The sequence below is a fragment of the Mesoplodon bidens genome (genome assembly GCF_964165515.1).
Source record: "Mesoplodon bidens genome assembly, chromosome: 8".
Lineage (NCBI taxonomy): Eukaryota > Metazoa > Chordata > Mammalia > Artiodactyla > Ziphiidae > Mesoplodon > Mesoplodon bidens.
This window is the reverse complement of record NC_138165.1, coordinates 27299563-27320933: the sequence shown is the minus strand read 5'-3', so window position 1 is coordinate 27320933 and position 21371 is coordinate 27299563. Positions and strand designations below refer to the sequence as shown.

General features: G+C 40.0%; 1 protein-coding gene across 3 annotated transcripts in view; it reads right to left on the bottom strand.

The window, feature by feature from the left end:
- Positions 1-4552: 4552 nt before the first annotated feature.
- The window catches only part of SLC25A12 (solute carrier family 25 member 12), a 91534-nt gene continuing 74715 nt past the window's right edge, over positions 4553-21371 (bottom strand). For 2 of the 3 annotated variants that reach the window (XM_081243068.1, XM_081243070.1), the window contains 5 exons: positions 11890-12030; positions 9702-9840; positions 6738-6896; positions 6534-6638; positions 4553-5239 (listed from right to left, as the gene is read on the bottom strand). In XM_081243068.1, the coding sequence (XP_081099194.1) occupies positions 5004-5239; positions 6534-6638; positions 6738-6896; positions 9702-9840; positions 11890-12030 (780 nt within the window). In that variant the 3' untranslated portion in view covers positions 4553-5003. The remainder of the gene's footprint in view (positions 5240-6533; positions 6639-6737; positions 6897-9701; positions 9841-11889; positions 12031-21371) is intronic. The other variant, XM_081243069.1, reaches the window with a different exon arrangement.

The following is a 21371-nucleotide window of genomic DNA, read 5'->3' as shown; positions in this document are numbered from 1 at the left end:
TGTAAATTGATACAGCCACTAAGGAAGACAGTATGAAGGTTCCTTAAAAAACTAAAAATAGAACTACCATATGACCCAGCAATCCCACTACTGGGCATATACCTTGAGAAAACCACAATTCAAAAAGAGACATGGGGCTTCCCTGGTGGCGCAGTGGTTGAGAGTCCACCTGCCGATGCAGGGCACACGGGTTCGTGCCCCGGACCGGGAAGATCCCACATGCCACGGAGCGGCTAGGCCCGTGAGCCATGGCCGCTGAGCCTGCGCGTCCGGAGCCTGTGCTCCGCAATGGGAGAGGCCACAACAGTGAGAAGCCCGCGTACCGCAAAAAAAAAAAAAAAAAAAGAGACATGTACCACAATGTTCATGGGAGCACTATTTACAATAGGCAGGACATGGAAGCATCCTAAGTGTCCATCGACAGATGAATGGATAAAGAAGATGTGGCACATATATACAATGGAATATTACTCGACCATAAAAAGAAATGAAATTGAGTTATTTTTAATGAGGTGGATGGACCTGAAGTCTGTCATACAGAGTGAAGTAAGTCAGAAAGAGAAAAACAAATACCATATGCTAACACATATATATGGAATCTAAAAAAAACAGAAAGGTTCTAATGAACCTAGGGGCAGGACAGGAATAAAGATGCAGATGTAGAGAATGGACTTGAGGACACGGGGAGGGGGAAGGGTAAGCTGGGACGAAGTGAGAGAGTGGCATGGACATATATACACTATCAAATGTAAAAGAGATAGCTAGTGGGAAGCAGCCGCATAGCACAGGGAGATCAGCTCGGTGCTTTGTGTCCACCTAGAGGGGTGGGATAGGGAGGGTGGGAGGGAGGTGCAAGAGGGAGGGGATATGGGGACATATGTATATGTATAGCTGATTCACTTTCTTATACAGCAGAAACTAACATACCATTGTAAAGCAATTATACTCCAATAAAGATGTTTAAAAAAAAGACATTAAAAAGACTTAAATAAGTGATAAAACATGTTCATGGATTAGAAGGTCCAATAGAATAACATTAATTCTCTCCAAATGCCCTGCAGAATCATGGCAACTCCAATCAAAATCTCAATGTGTTTGGTTTGTTTTTTTAGTTTTGGGCAGGAAACTGACAAGCTGTTTTTAAAATGGATATGGAAGAACAAAGAACCAAGAAGAGCCACGAGCTCTTGAAGAACAAGGTGAAAGGACTTGCTATACTATATATCAAAACTTTTAAAAAAGATATAGTAATGAATAGAGTGTATACAGCACAGGAGAAGACCAATAAAACAAAATTAAAAGTCCAGAAATAAATCTTTGCATATATCAATGCTTAATATTTAACAGAGAAAGTACTTCAAAGCAGTAGGAAAAGGAAGGTTTTTTTCAACCAATGGTGCTGGGACAACAGACTAACCATATAAAGAAGCAAAAAATAATAATAATAAATTACCTCATACCACATGCCAAAGACAGTTCCAAGTAGGATGAAACTTCTGTGAGAGGCAAAACTAATAAAGCATTTAAGAAGAAAATATCAGCCATATTCATAACCTGGAGAGAGAAAAAAATTTTAAGTGAAATATAAAGCATGCTACCATAGGGAAAATTGATGTATTTGAACATATTAAAATTAAAACGTTAATCAAAACATTGTGAAAAGACAAGCCACAAACTGGGAAAAGATTTTGTAACACCACTCATAAAGGAATAGTATCCAGAACATATAAAGAACCCCCTGCCAATTATTAAGAAAAATGGACAAAACCTGAACACACATTTCACTCACCAAAGATGAAATCCAAATAGCCAATAAACTTATAGGCATTCTCACATGCTATGCGGTGGAAAGTAAATTAGTAAAGTCTTTTTGAAGAACAATGTGGCAATATATATGAACATATAAAAGGCGTCAGCTTCATTTGATATAAGGAAAATGCTAATTAAAATCACAAGATAACATTATACACTCGACAGATCGGTAAAACTTAAAAGAGCCAATAAACTCTTGAAGGAATGTAAATCAGTACGAGCATCTCTGGGAAACAGTTTGGCATGATCTAGCTAAGTTGAATCTTATAAACCTTGTGCCTCTGTGGTTCTGCTCTTAGGTATATATCCTTTTAAAAATGCATACTCCAAAACACACATACAAAATATCCAGAGCAGCACTGTCTGTAATATACCCAAACTGGAAACAACCCAGATGTCCAGAGTAAAATGGCAAAATAAATTGTAATATATTCATACAATGGAATAAGCAAATCATAGCTTATATAGCAACTTATAGGGATGAATCTTATAATGTTTAGAAAAGGAAGCAAAAGTATACAGTATAATTTGATTCACATAAATTTCAAAAACAGGAACTAAATAGTGTGTTTAGGAATGTATATGTGGGTGGTAAAACTATAAAGGAAAGCAAAGAAATGAAGAGCAGGGATGGTGTGTTAAAGACGACAGCAGGGGTTATAATGGGAGGATCCTGTGGGGGAACTTCTAAGGTATTAGAAATGTTCTCTTTCTTGACCTGGGTAGTTATATGGGTGTTCACTTTATGACTGTCTGTTTAAAAAATATCTATGTGTGTGTCTGTGTATACATATACACATAGATGTTTCATGTATTTTCTGTATATCACACTATAGTAATAAGATACACAGATAGTAAATATGGAAAGACATTTGACCTCACTAGTAATTAGTAAAATGAAAACTAAAACACCTATCACGATTTGCCTAAAATGTAAAAGACTGACAATATCCATTTTTTGCTGCAGTTGCAGAGAAATAGGCCTTCTGCATATGCTGTCAGAAGGAAAGTAAATTAGTAAAGACTTTTTGAAGAACAATGTGACAATATATATAAAAATGTAAAACCCATTATCTCGTGAAGTACCAATTCCAATTTGAAATACCCATCCTAATGAAATACTAGCACCATGTACTCAAAATACGTGTACAAAGATGTTTACTGTTCACTGCAGCATTGCTTGCAATAGTGAAAAAAATGAATAAATGTCAATAAGGGAGTTTTTGTGAAAACTCCCTTATTGACATTTAACCCATACACTGGAATACTATGCAGCTGTTAAAAATTAATCTTTGTGAACTGACCTGGAAAGATCTTAAAGACTTCAAGTGAACAAAAGCAAGTCACAGAACAACACATACATAGCATAATCCTGTTTTTAAAATATAAATATGTACATACATTTATACACATATATATGTATGAAAAACAGACTACAAATTTATACTCTAACCTGTTAGCAGTGATTACCTCTGGGGCAGGGAGGTTAAAGGGAGAAGCAGGGTAAAGAGGGTACTTTCACATCTCTCTCTCTCTCTCTCTCTCTCTCTCTCTCTTTCTCTCTCTCTTTCTCTCTCTTTCTCTCTCTCTCTCTCTATATATATATATATATATATTTTTTTTTTTTTTTTTGTCCTGAATCTTTTGTAAGAACATATCCATGGACTTCTTGCTTACTTTTAACCAGTGGTAATAGCAAAACAACTGTGTTGCTATTTATTCCATTCCAATGAGAACAGCTGAATACATTTGGAAATAACTTGCTTTCGAAGCGAATTCTTTTGTTCCTGGAGGGCCTCGAGGGAGCCTATGGTGTGTTACAGGGCTGTCAGCCATCAATTGATGAACCATGTGTAGGATATTAAGTGACTTGGTCCAGCTCCAGGCTCACCCCTTGAAAATATTTGCATACATTCTCATATGCCGGCTCATTGGCAATAGCAATAATGTTTTCCCAAAGCACTTTGCTAAAGTAAATAAATTCTGATGCTATACATCAAATCACAACCAGAGCAAAGTGTTGATGTGGCTGTCAAGATGCATGTTTAGATCTAAATTAGCAATCACACCCTTGGTGAGTGACTTTTGGAATAAGTTTGTATTTGGATTCATAACAAAGAGCCTAGACCCCACCGAATTATGAGATAGAGCTTTTCTCTTTCTTCTGCACTCCTCTCACTCCACCACAGCCCTTTCCAAATCAAATGATGTCCTATAAAAGTGGGAAAGAGGGAAACCTGATCATTAGTTATTGGGAATTGGTAGTGAATCAAAATAAAAAGTACTATTGGTACCTTTATGAAGGAAAATCCAACTCCATGCATACATTTTGGTGTGCATTTTATTTTTGATTGGAATCATATCCATATGAATGAAAATTGCCAAAGTATTCTTTACTCTTTTGAAAGCTAGGCCCTTGCCTTGCTGTGTCAGAGGAAGGCAAAACTAAGCCAGTAATGCTGGAGACATCCCTGTTTCCATATGCACACGGGCAGGAGAGGAGCTGTCTAGGAAATGCCTTTTGATTGATGAACACAGGAGAATCTATACACACATGAAATATAAATGGAAACATATCAGCATACACACAAGTCATTAACCTGGTCCTCCGGCATCCACTGGCATGCATCTGTTCCAAAGGGTCTCTTCTTCGATGGTCTCAGCACTTTGCCTCATTACGCCTCTTATCAGCAAATACCTTTTTATTCCAGAATGGAAAACAAGCTAGGAATTAAATACATCCAATACTGAATGCTTTATTTCAGTTAAGTCACCAATAAGAGAATGAATTTAATTTTAATACATTTATTTTCATGTGATTCTTAATAAAGCACTTTCAAAACATTCTGTACATTTCAAGCCACTCAGAACTGCATTACATTCTATAAATGTGATTTGTCGGGATGAGGTGCCAAGATGTCTCTGTACAAAGATGTACAATATGTACAGTCACTATAAGTGCAAGCTGTGCAAAGCAGTCTAGGACAGTAATTCATGCCAAGGCTTAGAAAACATTTCAACACATAAAACTAAGATTCAAACTGCATTGTATTTTTTTTTCCTGGGCAAATGATTAGTTTATAAACAAATATATGTATATGTCATATAGAAAGAATAGTTTGACCCCTCAGCTCAGTCAGCACCATGCAGCTGACTGGATGCGTTACGGGGCTGCTCTCCTAGGCCTCTCTCTAGGGCGCCATTTTGCCGCACTCGATGGTTGTCTCATCACTGAGCTGCCGCCGCCACCTTTGGCTGAACCACAGCAACACTAGGAGGTTTAAATTTGGGGAGATAAAGGCCAAACTTGTTTTCGATGCCAGCAAAAGTGGCTGTGGCGAGTCTGTATCCGCCGATGTGGTCGGGATTGGCAGGAGGAAGGTCTGCGATGCGCGACTTAGGTGTTGGTTCTGAGCCAGAGGGTTTGCTGTTGATAGGGAAAGCCAATGGTTAGTGGGCTCGAGACTGATAAAGATGGAAAACTACTGAACACTTTCAATCTGACCCACGTGCCTCAAAGAAGAGTGTCTGTCCAATGAGTTCCTTGTCATTTATGCTGCGTTAGTCATTATTTACAGCTACTTTGAAAGCAACACATTCACATATTTGATTAAGAAGAGAAATGGCCTCAATTTCATATACATATATAGAACCACAGAAAAGAGACCAGAAAAAATACACTCAAATATTACCACTCTGGGAAGTAGGAATATGGATGATTTTCTCTTTTCTATTTTTCTGTTTTCCCAATTTTTTTACACTAAGCATAAATTAATCATAGAAAATTTACATCTTTCTTTGATTTTGACATAATTTTAAAAGCTTTTTATGTAATAGACTCACGAAGGTTATTACTAAAATTACCTAAATAGATATAATTCTTACTTTTCCAGGATGTAAAAGTATAGAAAAGCCTGGAATTGTGAGACTACTGTTCTTACTTTCTTTGTGTTAAGTCCCTCTACTTCTTGGTTCAACAGCTAATTCCCTACTTGGCTTCTGAGCAGGAAAGGGGTTCACAGGTTTATGAGGAAAAGACTCAGATACAGAATTTGATCTTCTGCTGAAAAGCTGGTAATTGCTTCCTTTGGGTACAACCTTCGCCAGCAAATTCAAGTGATTCCTCTTGTCCACAGCACAAGCTTCAAGTACTAAGCTTCAAAAGGCTCAATTTCTGGCCTAAATGTCACCAGTGATTTTGTCCATGGGCATAACCTCTCTTTGAATTTTTTTTTTTTGCAGTAAATCAGTTCTAAGAATGTCTATACCTATCGAATAATAAATTATGGTGAATAATGAAATCTTGGGGGTGTGAAAGGGCTTGACTTAGTCTTAGAGAGTTTACAGAAGTGTAACTAATACAAATTTATATTACTTCTGGAGAAAAGGCCATATATAATAAAATCCAAATAAGGAGCTAAATCCATGAAGCTCAGTATCTGCTTACGCTTAGAAGACAGTTATTCACATTACATTTTAATTTGCTACCTCCCTAAACTTTCCCCAAGTAGCTGCTTAATACTTGTACGATGTCACCCTGCCAAGGTCTTACTCCTCCGACACTGAAGCTTCTCAAGTCCACTGTCTGTTTTAAATGTGTTGGTCCTACAGGATCCTCTGTCCTGTCAGTTTCTGTTCCAAAACTGCCTTAGTAGGCTGAACAAAGACCTGTTTTGGGTTTTGGTGCTTTCTTTGTAAGGGAGTTGAAAAGCTGCACTTACAGGCCTCCAAAATCAATGTAAAACCACCGCTGGAGAAGTTCATAGGTGACCAAAGTAACACCAAACTGGGGAGAGGATCGAAACACTCGAGCTGAAAGAGAAAGACTGGGGCAGTTAACAGCAGGATGACTATGGCAAAGACAACCAGTGGGTAATGGGACCAGGACCCCAATGCCAGCCTTTCCACATGGCCCCAGCCCCTACCTGCGGTCCCTTTCCAAAATGCAGAGGGCCCTTCTTCCCGGAGTATCTTCCTGAAACAGTCGATGACACCACTGTAGGTCGTTTGGCCAGCGCGGGCGGCCACCTGCAGTCTTGTCTTGATGACATCAGCAGGGGTCACCAGAGAAGCGGCAGGCACACCTTTCAGGAGAAAGGCACATTTAATTCATCCAAAGTGCCTTAACAAAGGATAGACATACTGCTAAAACTAACAATACAATTAGCAGCTTTAACTGGAGGCTTCTTAAATAGATACCTGGGCGCTAATGGAAAAAAGGATCTATAAGCCTATTAGCTGCTTCAATGGGGTCAGAGCAAAGCTCTTTTTTTTTCTTTCTGAATTAGGAGAATCACTCTATATTGCATGATCCTGAAGAACTGTGAGAGGGAAAAAATGCAGCAGTGTTACTAGGACAATCCCCAAGTGTTCTCCTTTAGGTTTCAATTATTTTACCTCCTTTCTTTTCTGAAATAAGATACAGTATTTTCATGTATAATAGAAAAAATGAGGATATTGCCAATTTAATGAGCTGCTAAATATATCTGATACCAAGCTGTAGTGTTTTTTGCTGATTCCTGTCACCTTACTGTGCAAGGTGCATATCAACACTCATATATCCACTCACCCGTTTGAGGGGCTAACCTGAGAGCTGACTGTGCCCCTTTCAGACATGCTTACATGACAGAAGTCATTACAACTGAAGCAGAGCAGGCCAGGCAAGCAGTTAAGGAACGTAATGGAACTGATCATCAAAAGGCCTTGCCATCCGTCCCCTGTGCCCCAGCTCCCCGGGGCCATGTTAAGATTCATCAGCAGCAGGACACACGAGATGGATTTCACAACCACACCTTTGACTTATAAAACAAAACAGGGAACAAAGGAGCAAGGTGATCTTCCTCAGGGGGAAGAAATTCAATTTGGCCTGAATATCACCGAATGGTCACTAGGCAGATGGAGCTGAGACTCTGGGGGGCGGGGGTTCTGTTAGAGACGATGCAAACATCCCCCCCCCAGAGCCCTCTACATTGTTCAGACAGAACTGCCGCCTTTGGAATGTTCTGAATTCTGAATGTTCTCAGTGCCTGCCAGCAAAGCTTTACAGGTAAAAATTAGAACAATTCATCTCTCATTCTGAAAACTGACATCGAATGTCTGTGGGCAAGAAGCTGGTGCTGACAGTTCCATGAAAATGTTTACTTGGTTCCATCAACCACTGGCAAAATGCCTGTCCATGATTAGACTGTTCTTTGCTGCTGCCTGGACAGCAGAGAGGAAAGACTGGGGGGAAGATTTGCTGGCCCTCACTTAAAATGGGGAGGCTTGCATAGCACAGGGAGATCAGCTCGGTGCTTTGTGACCACCTAGAGGGGTGGGATAGGGAGGGTGGGAGGGAGGGAGACGCAAGAGGGAAGAGATATGGGAACATATGTATATGTATAACTGATTCACTTTGTTATAAAGCAGAAACTAACACACCACTGTAAAGCAATTATACTCCAATAAAGATGTTAAAACAAACAAACAAACAAAAAATAAATAAATAAAATAAAATAAAAATAAATAAAATGGGGAGGCTTTGGTGAACACCCAAAAGGAACTGGATGAACACTCGGTGCCAAGACTGAGCAGGCAGCTTTACTGGCTTTCAAATTATAACTGCAAGTGACTGCCCCAAATAAGGGCTCAAGGCTCCCTGGAAGAGTTTCTTGATCATCACAAGTCATTCCCTGTCATCGTGGATGAGAAGAGTAACATGCCCACCCAACACCCCTGGAAGCAAGGGCCACACACCACACTCCAGGGAGTGCTCGGGCTATCCTGCTGTGCTTAGCCAGCAAACCAGAGGAGAAGGTACCCAGTGAGCCACACGGCAGTGCCAGGAGCCAAGTGGTAAGAGCCACCCTAAGCACCTGGGGACAGCCCTGGGTTTGTGTTCATTCACCTTGCCCGTTTCTCTCCCTGATCAGCTGTAATGGGGAGCAAACATGCGCCCTTTCCTTCTTCTGTCACATCTGAGGGCTGGTGCAATAAAGGACGCCTGATCCTCCCCTGCTATCCCGAGTCAGCTCCCTCACAGCTCAAGAGGAAGGCTGGAGCGTGAGATCAGGAGGAAGCGTCTTAGTACCTTCCTGCACTTGTTGGGCTCCTCTTTCAGATGGAATCTCTTCTGTGCTTAATCTGGTATCTTAGACCAGATGAAGATTTTCATTCGTTCTGTTAACATTTACTGAGCTCCTATTATTACTATGTTGGCCATGTAGGGAAGGCAAGGATGAACAGAATGAAACCCCTGCCCTCAAGGAGCTTCCAGTCCAGTACAGAGGGTAAAACTTATGCAAACCACCATTAATAAAAGACAAAAAGTGTTAAGCGACAGAGAAGAGATGCCAACGGAGTGCAAGGTGGTGTGCTGGGGAAGTACGGCTCACTTTGGTCTCATGAGGACGATGGCAGAAGGAACAGGAGCAGCTTCCTGAAGCAAACTCAATTTTGAGCCAAATCGTGTTGATTCCAATATACAGAATTAGAAAGTGAGAGCATGCTTAGACCTGTGCATCAGGATGAGGTACAACAAAGCAACTGGTTTGATGAAGAATTTTTCCACCTTAATGCTTAGCTTGGCTGCACCCAAGGTTTCAGGGGTAGAGGAGGCTAAGAAACATGTTACTGATGAAAGCCCAATTGAGATGGGCAGAGCTAAATTGGCTCTGAGTTGCTACGCGGCATTAAGCTGTTTATCCACATTATGCAAATGTAATTAACTCTCATCAGAATTACAGCACACCTCGCAAAGGAGAAAAAGCGATCATATTTAAACTAAGTCAGATACAAACAATAACCTTTCCAGAAATAAAGGGGGAAAGCACATACAGATTTTGTACTTCTTAAAGAGAATGTAGGGGGAGGCGGGGACCCTTTTGGTTTAAAAAAAAAATTGTAGTTACCTGCCATGGCTCCAGCTGTAAGGAGATATATACCTCCCACGTGTCCGTTTTCATCAGCCAGAAGTAGTTTGCAGTGAGCATAAACAGGAAAATAGATTGCAGAGAAGGGAATGTCTCGGAGGAAGCACGCTTTGGCACCCTGTCACACAGTGAGGAAACAGTGCAAAACAGTTGTGTAAACAAGGTGTGAATGCCCACGAGGGATCCAGGGTGACAAGCCTGAGATGTCCCTCAAACAGCACTGGGACTGATGTGGAAGGGAAACGGGAGAACCAGCCAGGCACAGGGAAATAGAGACATTGCTCAAAGTTTGAGAAACACTGGTGGACCCAGGAGTCCTAGAGTTAGTTAACTGGGTAATGATGGTATTCTGACAACTAAGAATTTTTTGGCATTTCCAGTATAGATTCAGATTTTAAGGTTAATAAAAATTCAATGCTCAAATCTCTAGGCTGCTTGTTCTGTTTGGCTTTGGTGAGTGCCAGGGGGAGGGCGTGTGGGTGGGAATAGACTTAGAAACCCAATATTAATAGCTTGATTTCAAAGCAACCAGCAAAGGCAGCCCCAAAAACTAACAAATTACCAATTCAACCCACCTCAGCTTTGAGTCCCTGAAGTACCAGGTAAGAAGCTATGGACAGGAGCAGTGGAAAAGGAAAGTGACTATTTTAGGGAAGCGGAAAAAGAAACTACCAATCTTCCCTCCTCATTCCCCATGTCCTAAACAGCAGAGGACGGGGGAAACCCAGACAAAATACTTCAGCAGGAAATCTCCCTGGGAGTAGAAATCCAGCCAGGTACAGCTTGTCTCAGTGACTGAGGTTGCAATGAACACCTTCCTCAACCCCACTGTCCTACTCCCCAGGCTTTAGCTAGCCAGGCAAAAACTCCATCTTTGGTACTTGTTTCCCCGATGGCTCTGTTTTTAAAAGACAAACTCAAACATTTAAAAAAAAAAAATTCCTGGGACTCTCTGAAAGATGATACAGAGAGAAACAACTTTAATAAAATCAGCTCTCGGGCTTCCCTGGTGGCACAGTGGTTGAGAGTCCGCCTGCCGATGCAGGGGACATGGGTTCGTGCCCCGGTCCGGGAGGATCCCACATGCCACGGAGCGGCTGGGCCCGTGAGCCATGGCCGCTGAGCCTGTGCGTCCAGAGCCTGTGCTCCGCAACGGGAGAGGCCACAGCAGTGAGAGGCCCACCGCAAAAAAAAAAAAAAAAAAATCAGCTCTCAAAGGGAATTCCAAAAAGGATGGAAGTTGGGGGCGGAGGGGAGGGAATATGTACAAAACTCTCTCAGGATAGGCATCATTGGTTTACTGGTCTCCTAAGAGCCTTGTAGCTGTGTGATTCTAATCTAGAGAATTTCTGATTTCCAATTTGTAGCTACAGAAGCCAATTTATACATTTCTACTGTGATGGATCTATAAATAAATCAGATGCTGTGGAAACACATTGTCTATAAAAGCTAAATTTACGTATACTGCCTTTATACCAGGCAAAAGAATAGAAAGAAATATTCTTCCTTGTTTAAGAAAAATAATAGCTTCTGCTCCATTACATCTGATCTGTAGTGATGGGAGTAAGTACACCTGTGGGGAAGGAATCTGTTGACTGGCATTTTGCTGAAGTACAGCACACCCTGGTCTGGTTTGGTTTTGTGTTTTTAAATGGAATTCATTATTGACAAATCCCACCACTTAACTTCTTAAAGACCTGAATCCTACGAAACCCTACTACTGTTTCACTGTGGTCAAATTATTAAGACAAAGAGAAGCTCCTACTGGGAAGATAACAATAGAGATAACTCAGACTCAAAATAAACGTAAGACTATTTTGAAGTCCTAAACCAGCCCAAAAAAGAACACCAAAGAAACTTCCCAAACCCACCGTCAAATAAAAGGCTGTGAGCCTGCAGCCAGCGGGTCTGCAGGGCTGGCCTCCCTGCTGGCAGCTTCATAAAGGCCTGAAGATGACAACAGGAGAGCGTGTTTGTATATCCCACTGCCTCTAATAGAAGTGTCCTGGTTTTTCCTTTTTGTTTGATTTTCAACTCCAGGGACTACCCTGCTGGACAAGATTCCTTTTCCATTTGGCGGGGGAGAAGTCTGGTTCCACATTTTTTCACATTTCTATTGAGTACATTACAACCTCTCTACTGAGATAACCCAAGGGAATCTACCCACCTTGTACAGACCAAAGAGTCCCAGGTCCCGGAGCACATTCAGGGCACTGACCCTGGGTCCTGTGGTGATCTCTCCAGCTACCTGCAGGCGAATCTTGACTATCTCCAGAGGGTTAGTAAAGATGACCTGAGAGCCGCCAGCCTGCAGGCAAGAAAGGAGAGAGAGAGCAGATTTCCAAATCAGCCCCACTGGAAGTACAGGCAAGAAAACTCCGGAGATGCCTCCACATTGTACCACTTGACGCTTCCCTCTTCATGGGGGAATGAGAGTCCGATGCTTTGGCCTGTGCTGGAGGGGCTCACAGGGATGGCCCGAAACTCTGTCTCAAGCTTTGTTTCTACTTGAAAGGTCAAGAGTGTTTCCCAGAGCAGTCTTTCCAGGGTTAACCCAGCCATATGCAAAATGGCAGAACTAATAAACTCATTTGGAAAACAGAAGTGAAGCCATATGTGGCAGCAGGAGAGCCAGTGAAAGGGAAGGAGATGGTAGAAGATTGATTGGTATCTTTTACCAAGCTGGAGCTAAAATTCGGACCTACAACAGTTCCTTTCCTCTTCTTAGCAAGCGTTCTCCTCAGCTCAACCACCTGCTTCTGCTTCACTGGACTGCAGAGCAATTAACACAGAGGTGTTTCTGCCCCACAGAGGTGGCTTAAGTCAAAGGGGAAAGTCTCCTCTAGTTCAAATTCTAAAGTGTACTATCCTGAACAAAACTCTGAGACAGATCTACAACTACACCCACAAAAGAAGATAATTTGGAAGGACAATTGCAGTATCATTTCAAGACCAAACCAGAAACACTGTTCAAAGACAGAGCTGGGAGATGGAACATCTAGTTACCATGAGAATGAGAGGGCAAATCAAAGCCACACTCCACACTCGCTAGCGGTGGGTGGGTGACTGACAGAGATATTTGAATTTGGCGAATGAAAGTGTATTTGCACCTGAAATCTGTTAACTAGTTGGGGGGAATGTTTAACAAAACTGCTACCAACTCTTCTTTTGGTTTCTGTGAGAAAGAAAAAAAGTGTTTAAGTGTACGTGTGCACATAGGGATATATAAAAATAAATAAAAATTTAAAAATATAAATATATATACATCTCCATTCATGAAGTGAAAAAAATCTCATTTGCACATCTTCATCTCAAGTGTAGCTGTTTACATTATATAATCAGAACCACATTCGTATAATCATATTACATTATATAATCATAACTTCACTGTAATAGCGTGTCACATGTGAAACAGGAAACAGGTACCTCACTGGTGATTCTAATTCCACAGGTATGGGTGGACTACAAACAACACCCATAGAACTCACAAGCAGGGGCTTCCCTGGTGGCGCAGTGGTTAAGAATCCGCCTGCCAATGCAGGGGACACGGGTTCGAGCCCTGGTCCAGGAGGATCCTACATGCCGCAGAGCAGCTGAGCCCATGCGCCACAACTACTGAGCCTGTGCTCTAGAGCCCACGAGCCACAACTGCTGAGCCCACGTGCCACAACTACTAAAGCCCATGCGCCTAGAGCCCGTGCTCCGCAACAAGAGAAGCCAACACAATGAGAAGCCTGCCCACCACAACGAAGAACAGCCCGTGCTCACCGCAACTAGAGAAAGCCCATGTGCGGCAATGAAAACCCAACGCAGCCAAAAATAAATAAAATAAATTTATAAAAATTAAAACAAAAAGTTATAAAAAAAAATACTCACGAGCAACATTCAATGCCACTTCATTACTCTACCTTCACCCACATTCCCGTTCAATTTTTCTAAAACCCACAGCCCTCCCAGACCCCCTTTTCCAAGGGGGAGCAACAAGTCCCAGCCCATTCTCCTAACTGGCCAGGGGCTATAAACCAACTAAATACTCTTGCTCCAATTCTGATCCCTTATTCCTATCAACATCCACAACTGCCAACAGTGACACAAGATTCCTTCCCTCTTTGTGAACCGCTTGCTGTCTTGGATTCCTCAGGGCCCTAATCCTCTTTTTGTCCACCAAGCACAGAGGGTGCAGCAATTTGCTGTCTCTCTGTGGACTTCCTGCGACTCCCAACTCGACACAATCCAGACCACTGGCACACAGGCCCCTGAATGATGACTGACCCAATTTTACGTGTTGGTTTGCCTGTGTTTCTCTCTCTTTTAATCTAGGGCACTGCCGGCAGGAGGAAGTATTTCAATGTTTCAATCAAAGCAAACAATACTTTCAAAAGGATTGCTGGGAGAAAAATTATGTCAAAATGATAATCCAAGTAATTGCTCCCCATAGCTAGCATTAAAGACCAAACAAATCGAAAAAGTTTACTACTTCCCTGAAATCTCTTGTTCAAATATTTGTTGCAAAGGCTATCTTTGGGAAAACGCACTTTATGTTCTAAACTAAAGCAGATTAAATTTTAAAAAGAACCAATTTTTATTATAATCCCCCAAATCTGCCACCACCAGATGATGTCAACCCCTGGGCGCTACTCATTAAACGTGGATGTTATGTTTAAATAAATACAAGGTTCTTTCATGTTTTTAACCATTAGTAAATTATAACATCCTGCAGAGCAGGAATACTCCAACTAGCACTCCCCCCAGCCACAGCTCCCTCCTCCTCCTCGCTCTCTCACAGACCCTTTTGGAAATAACTGCCAGTTTACTGAGGTTTGTATTTCTTTAACAGCTCTTCAAATTTCTTTCTACGGGTACATGTAATAGGCTTTCAGTTAAAACAGTACAACTAAAAGAAGGAAACACAAACACATTAACCACTGCATGCTTCGAAGATCTGTTACCCAGCACATATACTAAGTCCCAGCAACTCAATGGAAACAACCACAAAACTAAACATATATATATATATGAAATATGAAAAATGAGTGTGTAAACAATGAAACAATGACACTACGATCAAGGCACACACCGTGAGTTTGTTTCACACCTATGTATGTAGTCTACTATGATTGAAGGAGAAAATTTCTACTAATTTCACCGTCTGTGTATGCTTTAAAAATTAATAATCATTTTTAAGAACTTTATGATAGACCTAGGAATATGTAGATAAATACTATTCCAGATGAAATGGAACAAGACCCCATGGGGCACTCCTAGGTAAAAATCCTTTCTGGGTCCCCTGTTTCTAGTTTGTAGGCTTCATTCAGCCTCCTTGACCTTCCCTTAGTTCCAAAGGGCAGATTCAAACAGTTGCTTTTCAGGGAAGGGAGGGAACACAGAAACAAAGCAGGAGCAATCAAGAAACAATACTGCAGCCATGGGGCAGGTTCCTGATGCCTCCTCAAGGAATATACGTAACAAAATACCTTTGAGTTCTTCTGCAGGAACTAAGGCCCCTACCCAGGTGGAGCATGGTAACTTCAGGTTGAGCACAGGATTCCTGGAATACTGCCTGGTTATCTCACCACCAACCAATCAGAAGAAAGGTACACAGTGGAAGATAAGGAAGACTCTGACCCCCTCCCCAAATGATTCACCCTTTAAAAACTTTCATGGTTGAGCAGAATATTTGAAGGTGGTTTTTGGACACGAGTCTGCCTTCTGCCCAGACTGCTGGCCTCCTGAAGCAACCTTTCCTTTTCCAACCAACACTTGCCTCTCAAGGTACTGGCTTTCAAGAGGCGAGCAGCTGAACCTGACTTCAGTAATACAGAAACACTGAGTAATAAAGATTGCTATCTAATTTGTTTAAAACTTTGGATATTTTATAACACTTGAAGGAAAACATACAAGGCAAATACAGATTGTCCTTTTTTAAACGCTGAGGTTAACCACTCTCATACACATTAAACTGGGAACAGGGGGCAGGGGGAATAAGATCTGCAATTAATTCAGTCACTCTGGTAAGAAATGTAGTGACAAAGAACAAGGATTATGACGTTATCACATCCTTAACTTCTTCCCCTCTGAGAAACAAACACCAGGAAAGTATCATTTCTCCTCTATATTAAGATGCTACTAATTGTTAAGTGATAGCCTGAATTTAATAACAGCTTTCCACAGGGAAAAAACACTACTTACAGTAAATATAATCACTTAATATACAGAATTTCAGAAATGTTAAATTGTGAAATATATAGTAACTTTTCAATAAAAAAGTACCTGTATTTTTACAAATATGCTAACGTTTGCTATTCTAAAAAGCAATAAAATTAAACAGAAAAAAAATTTTAAATGCCCATAAGTAAACAGTTAAGTAGAAATAATTATATGCTCTTAATCAGGCAATAAGATTAGGTAATAAATCATGCCAAGTGACATAAACAGAACATAAAGTATTAGGTACCCATTGATTACAAATATATCAAAATTTACCTAAGTTTATCAAAAGCAGAATAGCTTTAGAGATGAAAACATTGGTTGCTCCCCTGGAAGGAGAAATAAATAGCTAGGAGAAAGAATTTGCAAAGCATATGCTATTATATCTTTTAAATTCTGAATCATATGGATGTATTAACTATTCAAAAACAAAAAACAACCCCCCCACGAGCACCACAAATAAGAAACAGAACTGGCCTTAGAAACAATGGCTCTTTTTACAGACTAGGTCCTCTCTCACACATTCTTCCCCATGGTAAACTTGGTAATTCATACACTTTAAATGAATTTTTAAAAACTAGTTAGCACTTGTTATCTGTGGATCCAAAACTTTTAAAAGGCTTATCAACATATACATATATGAACATCAAAAAAATCTAACCAATTAAAGCTAGTGATCTGAAATAATAGACACCAAGATAAATAAAATTTCAGGTTAAAGCATGATGATACGCAACTATGACATAAATATATATGGACGTTTAATGTGTGTGCGTATGTATGTGTGTTCATGTAAGTATGCAAGCATAAAGTTAAGACCACACTGGTTCCTGGGAATGGGAGCTGGAGAAACTATTTCCAAACAGCTCTTTACAGAGATGTGCAAGCTCAGCTTGCCAAGAAAGACATGGCTTAGGGAGCTGGCTAGCTACCAATTGTGGCTCCCAGGATTAGTAAATGCTCCAACTAACAAGTGGACCTCTTGCTGCACCTATATGGGCATGGGTATGGGTGTGTGTGTGTGCCCATGTGCACATATAGGCCAAAGACAGAAGAGTAGAAAGATTCCAGGTTTGGAAGGCTGTTGATCTATATGGTTGTTAGCTTTGTAACCTTAGATAGGTCATAACCTTTCCATTCCTTGTTTTCCTAATATGACAACAGAGATTCCAACAACCTCACAGAGTTCTTGTGCACTAACCTAAGGTGAGAGCGCTATGCAGATTGAAAGCAAAATACCAAGGGAAGGGATTTGTTCTCCAGGAGGTATGTTCATACAGGGCTATGAAAACACCTGCAGCATAATGGGGTTACATCAGTCCTTGGTTGAGCAATAAATACATTTTGAGTTTTATGACTTATCCATTCAGAAGTATCTACTCCCTGAAAGAGGTAATGTGATCAGTCAGGTAAGTGCTCTGGCTAAATTTAACAACATAAAAACCAGAGAGATTATTAAAAAAATACATGTAGGTCAGTCCCTTTAGACTTTTAAACTTCCTGCTTTGCTGACTCAGAAAGACATTAAATTTTTTCCCACTTAGGTTTATGAATGTGTCTAAAAAACTCTACATCATCTTTTTCTTTTATAAAACCAACACAGAGACTATTAAGATAATTAATAGGCAAGTCACAGCCTGGGAAAAATATTCATAACACATACACCTGACAAAGGACTGTATCCATGATTTATAAAGAACTCCTACAAATCAATAACAAAATATGAATAACCTTATAAAAATAGGCAGAAGACTGGAACAGATACTTCACTGAAAAAGATGTAAAAAGCCAATAAACACATGAAAGGATGCTCAATACCTTTAGGCATCAGGGAAATGCAAATTAAAACCACAGCAAGATATCACTTCACACCAAGCAGAATGACTAAAACAAAAAGACTAAAAATATCAAACATTGTTGAGGATGTGGAGTAACTGGAATATTTGTACACTGCTGATGAGACTGTAAAATGGTCCACCCACTTCAAAGAACCAACAGGCAGTTTCTTTTAAATTGAACATACAGCTACCCTAGTCTAAGTCACCCAAGAAAAATGAAAACATATGTTGACAAAAATATTTGTACAAGAATGTTTATAACAACCTTATTTATAATAGATAAAAACTGGAAACAACCCAAATGTCCATCAATAGAAGAATGGACAAGCAAATTGTAGTTAATTCATACCATGGAATAATGCTCAGTAAAATCAAAAACAAATAAACAAAAAACTCAATACTGATACCCACACAATAACAAGGATGACCCTTGAAAACACTCTGTTAAGCAAAAGAGGCCGACCATAAAAGAATGCATTTCGTGCACGTTGTTGATATGAAATCCAAGAAGGAACAAAACTGTTGACAGAAATCAGAATAGTGGCTGCCTGGGGGAGGGGAGGAATGATTGACTGGAAAGAGGCATGAATTAATTTTCTAGGGTGAAATGTTCTTTATCTCACTCATGATTTCATGGGTGTATACAATTGTTAAAACTCATTAAGCTGACAGCTAAGTTTTTTTAATACATTAATTATACCTAAATAACATATATATGTATATATATTCAGATATATGCTAAATTTCTATGATATATATCTATGTAATATTTTAAAAAAAGAAAGAAAAGCCACTACAAATTTGAATGGGCTCATCTAGATTTATTTTGACACATGGAGAAGGCCTTGATTTGATTCCCTAAGAGCATTATAGAACAAAAGGAGTTGGTCTTTTCTTTAAAATCAAAATATTTGGGTGTACATGAAAACTGCAGCATATATTAGCTGTGTGATTTGGGATGAGAGTTAGCCTGTCTGAGCTTCTGTTTCTCATCTACCCATTTTATAGGAGGTGGTAATAGTGCATGTTAAAGTAACTAGAAAAATTCTAAGTTGACAACAAAGTATTGGTATTATTCCTGCACACAACAGATACCATAATTAAACACTCAATTTTATATATATATATATTTTTTTAAATAAATTTATTTATTTTCATTTATTATTTTTGGCTGTCTTGGGTCTTTGTTGCTACCCACAGGCTTTCTCTAGTTGCGGCGAGCAGGGGCTACTCTTCATTACGGTGCGCGGTCTTCTCATTGTGGTGGCTTCTCTTGTAGCGGAGCATGGGCTCTAGAGCACGTGGGCTTCAGTAGATGCAGCTCGTGGGCTCTAGAGCACAGGCTCAGTAGTTGTGGTGCACGGGCTTAGTTGCTCCACAGCATGTGGGATCTTCCTGGACCAGGGATCGAATCCGTGTCCCCTGCATTGGCAGGGGGATTCTTAACCACTGCGCCACTAGGCAAGCCCTAAATACTCAATTATATTTATGTTTGATATGGACATGTAATATATGTATGTGTAACATATATGTATACATTTATACATATATAAAGGGAGGATGCTCATAAGCATCCATAACAGATATTTACTGAGTAACTGTATCCAAATGCATACACTCTTATCTCATCCCCACCTAAAGAAGGGTGGAGAAATTATTAAATCTAAAGTTCGAGTTACAGATACAACAACAAAAAAATCATATCACATCTAAATCATAAATTCTGAACTATTAAGTCTTTTTTGAGAAGATTTTAATATAGATATAAAATAAGTTTGGTTAATGTTCCCAATGAAGATTTAAAATTTGAAAACACACACTCTGTTTATAATTCTGTTCCCAAAGGTTATATCTATTTCCAAAGTGAGAAGCTCTGCTGTGATTTTCTGCTGCCCTTAGAAAGTGAGAGCATTTCTAATCAGGAAGTCAGAGCCAACAAAACTTCCATCTGGTTTAAAAAATAATGTGCATGATATGGTCACCTTATCTATGATAAAGGAGGAAAGAATATACAATGGAGAAAAGACAGCCTCTTCAGTAAGTGGTGTCAGGAAAACTGGACAGCTCCATGTAAAAGAATGAAATTAGAATATTTCCTAACACCATACACAAAAATAAACTCAAAATGGATTACAGACCTAAATGTAAGGCCAGACACTGTAAAACTCTTAGAGGAAAACATAGGCAGAACACTCTGTGACATAAATCACAGCAAGATCCTTTTTGACCCACCTCCTAGAGAAATGGAAATAAAGACAAAAATAAACACATGGGACCTAATGAAACTTAAAAGCTTTCGCACAGCAAAGGAAACCATAAACAAGACCAAAAGACAACCCTCAGAATGGGAGAAAATATTTGCAAATGAAGCAACTGACAAAGGATTAATCTACAAAATTTATAAGCAGCTCATGCAGCTCAATAACAAAAAAACAACCCAATCCAAAAATGGGCAGAAGACCTAAATAGACATTTCTCCAAAGAAGATATACAGACTGCCCACAAACACGTGAAAGAATGTTCAACATCACTAATCATTAGAGAAATGCAAATCAAAACCACAATGAGGTATCACCTCACACCAGTCAGAATGGCCATCATCAAAAAATCTACAAACAATAAATGCTGGAGAGGGTGTGGAGAAAAGGGAACACTCTTGCACTGTTGGTGGGAAGGTAAATTGATACAGCCACTATGGAGAACAGTATGAAGCTTCCTTAAAAAACTAAAAACAGAACTACCATATGACCCAGCAATCCCACTACTGGGCATATACCCTGAGAAAACCACAATTCAAAAAGAGACATGTACCACAATGTTCACTGCAGCACTATTTACAATAGCCAGGACATGGAAGCATCCTAAGTGTCCATCAGCAGATGAATGGATAAGGAAGATGTGGCACACGTATACAATGGAATATTACTCAGCCATAAAAAGAAATGAAATTGAGTTATTTGTAGTGAGGTGGATGGACCTAGAGTCTGTCGTACAGAGTGAAGTTAAGTCAGAAAGAGAAAAACAAATACCATATGCTAACACATATACATGGAATCTAAAAAAAAAAAAGGTTCTGAAGAACGTAGAGGCAGGACAGGAATAAAGACGCAGATGTAGAGAATGGACTTGAGGATATGGGGAGGGGGAAGGGTGAGCTGTGACGAAGTGAGAGAGTGGCATGGACATATATACACTACCAAATGTAAAATAGATAGCTAGTGGGAAGCAGCCACATAGCACAGGGACATCAGCTCGGTGCTTTGTGACCACCTAGAGGGGTGGGATAGGGAGGGTGGGAGGGAGACGCAAGAGGGAGGGGATATGGGGATATATGTATATGTATAACTGATTCACTTTGTTATAAAGCAGAAACTAACACACCACTGTAAAGCAATTATACTCCAATAAAGATGTTAAAAAATATATATAATGTGCGTGCACACGTGTGTGTGTGTGTGTGTGTGTGTTTATGTCTGTACATGCACAAAAGCACGTCTATAAAAGCATTAGGAGGAAACATACCGAAATGTTGACAATGAAAAATAAAACTTTCATTTGGTAATATCTCTGCTCAAAGCAAAACACTGGAAAAAATTAAGGTTAA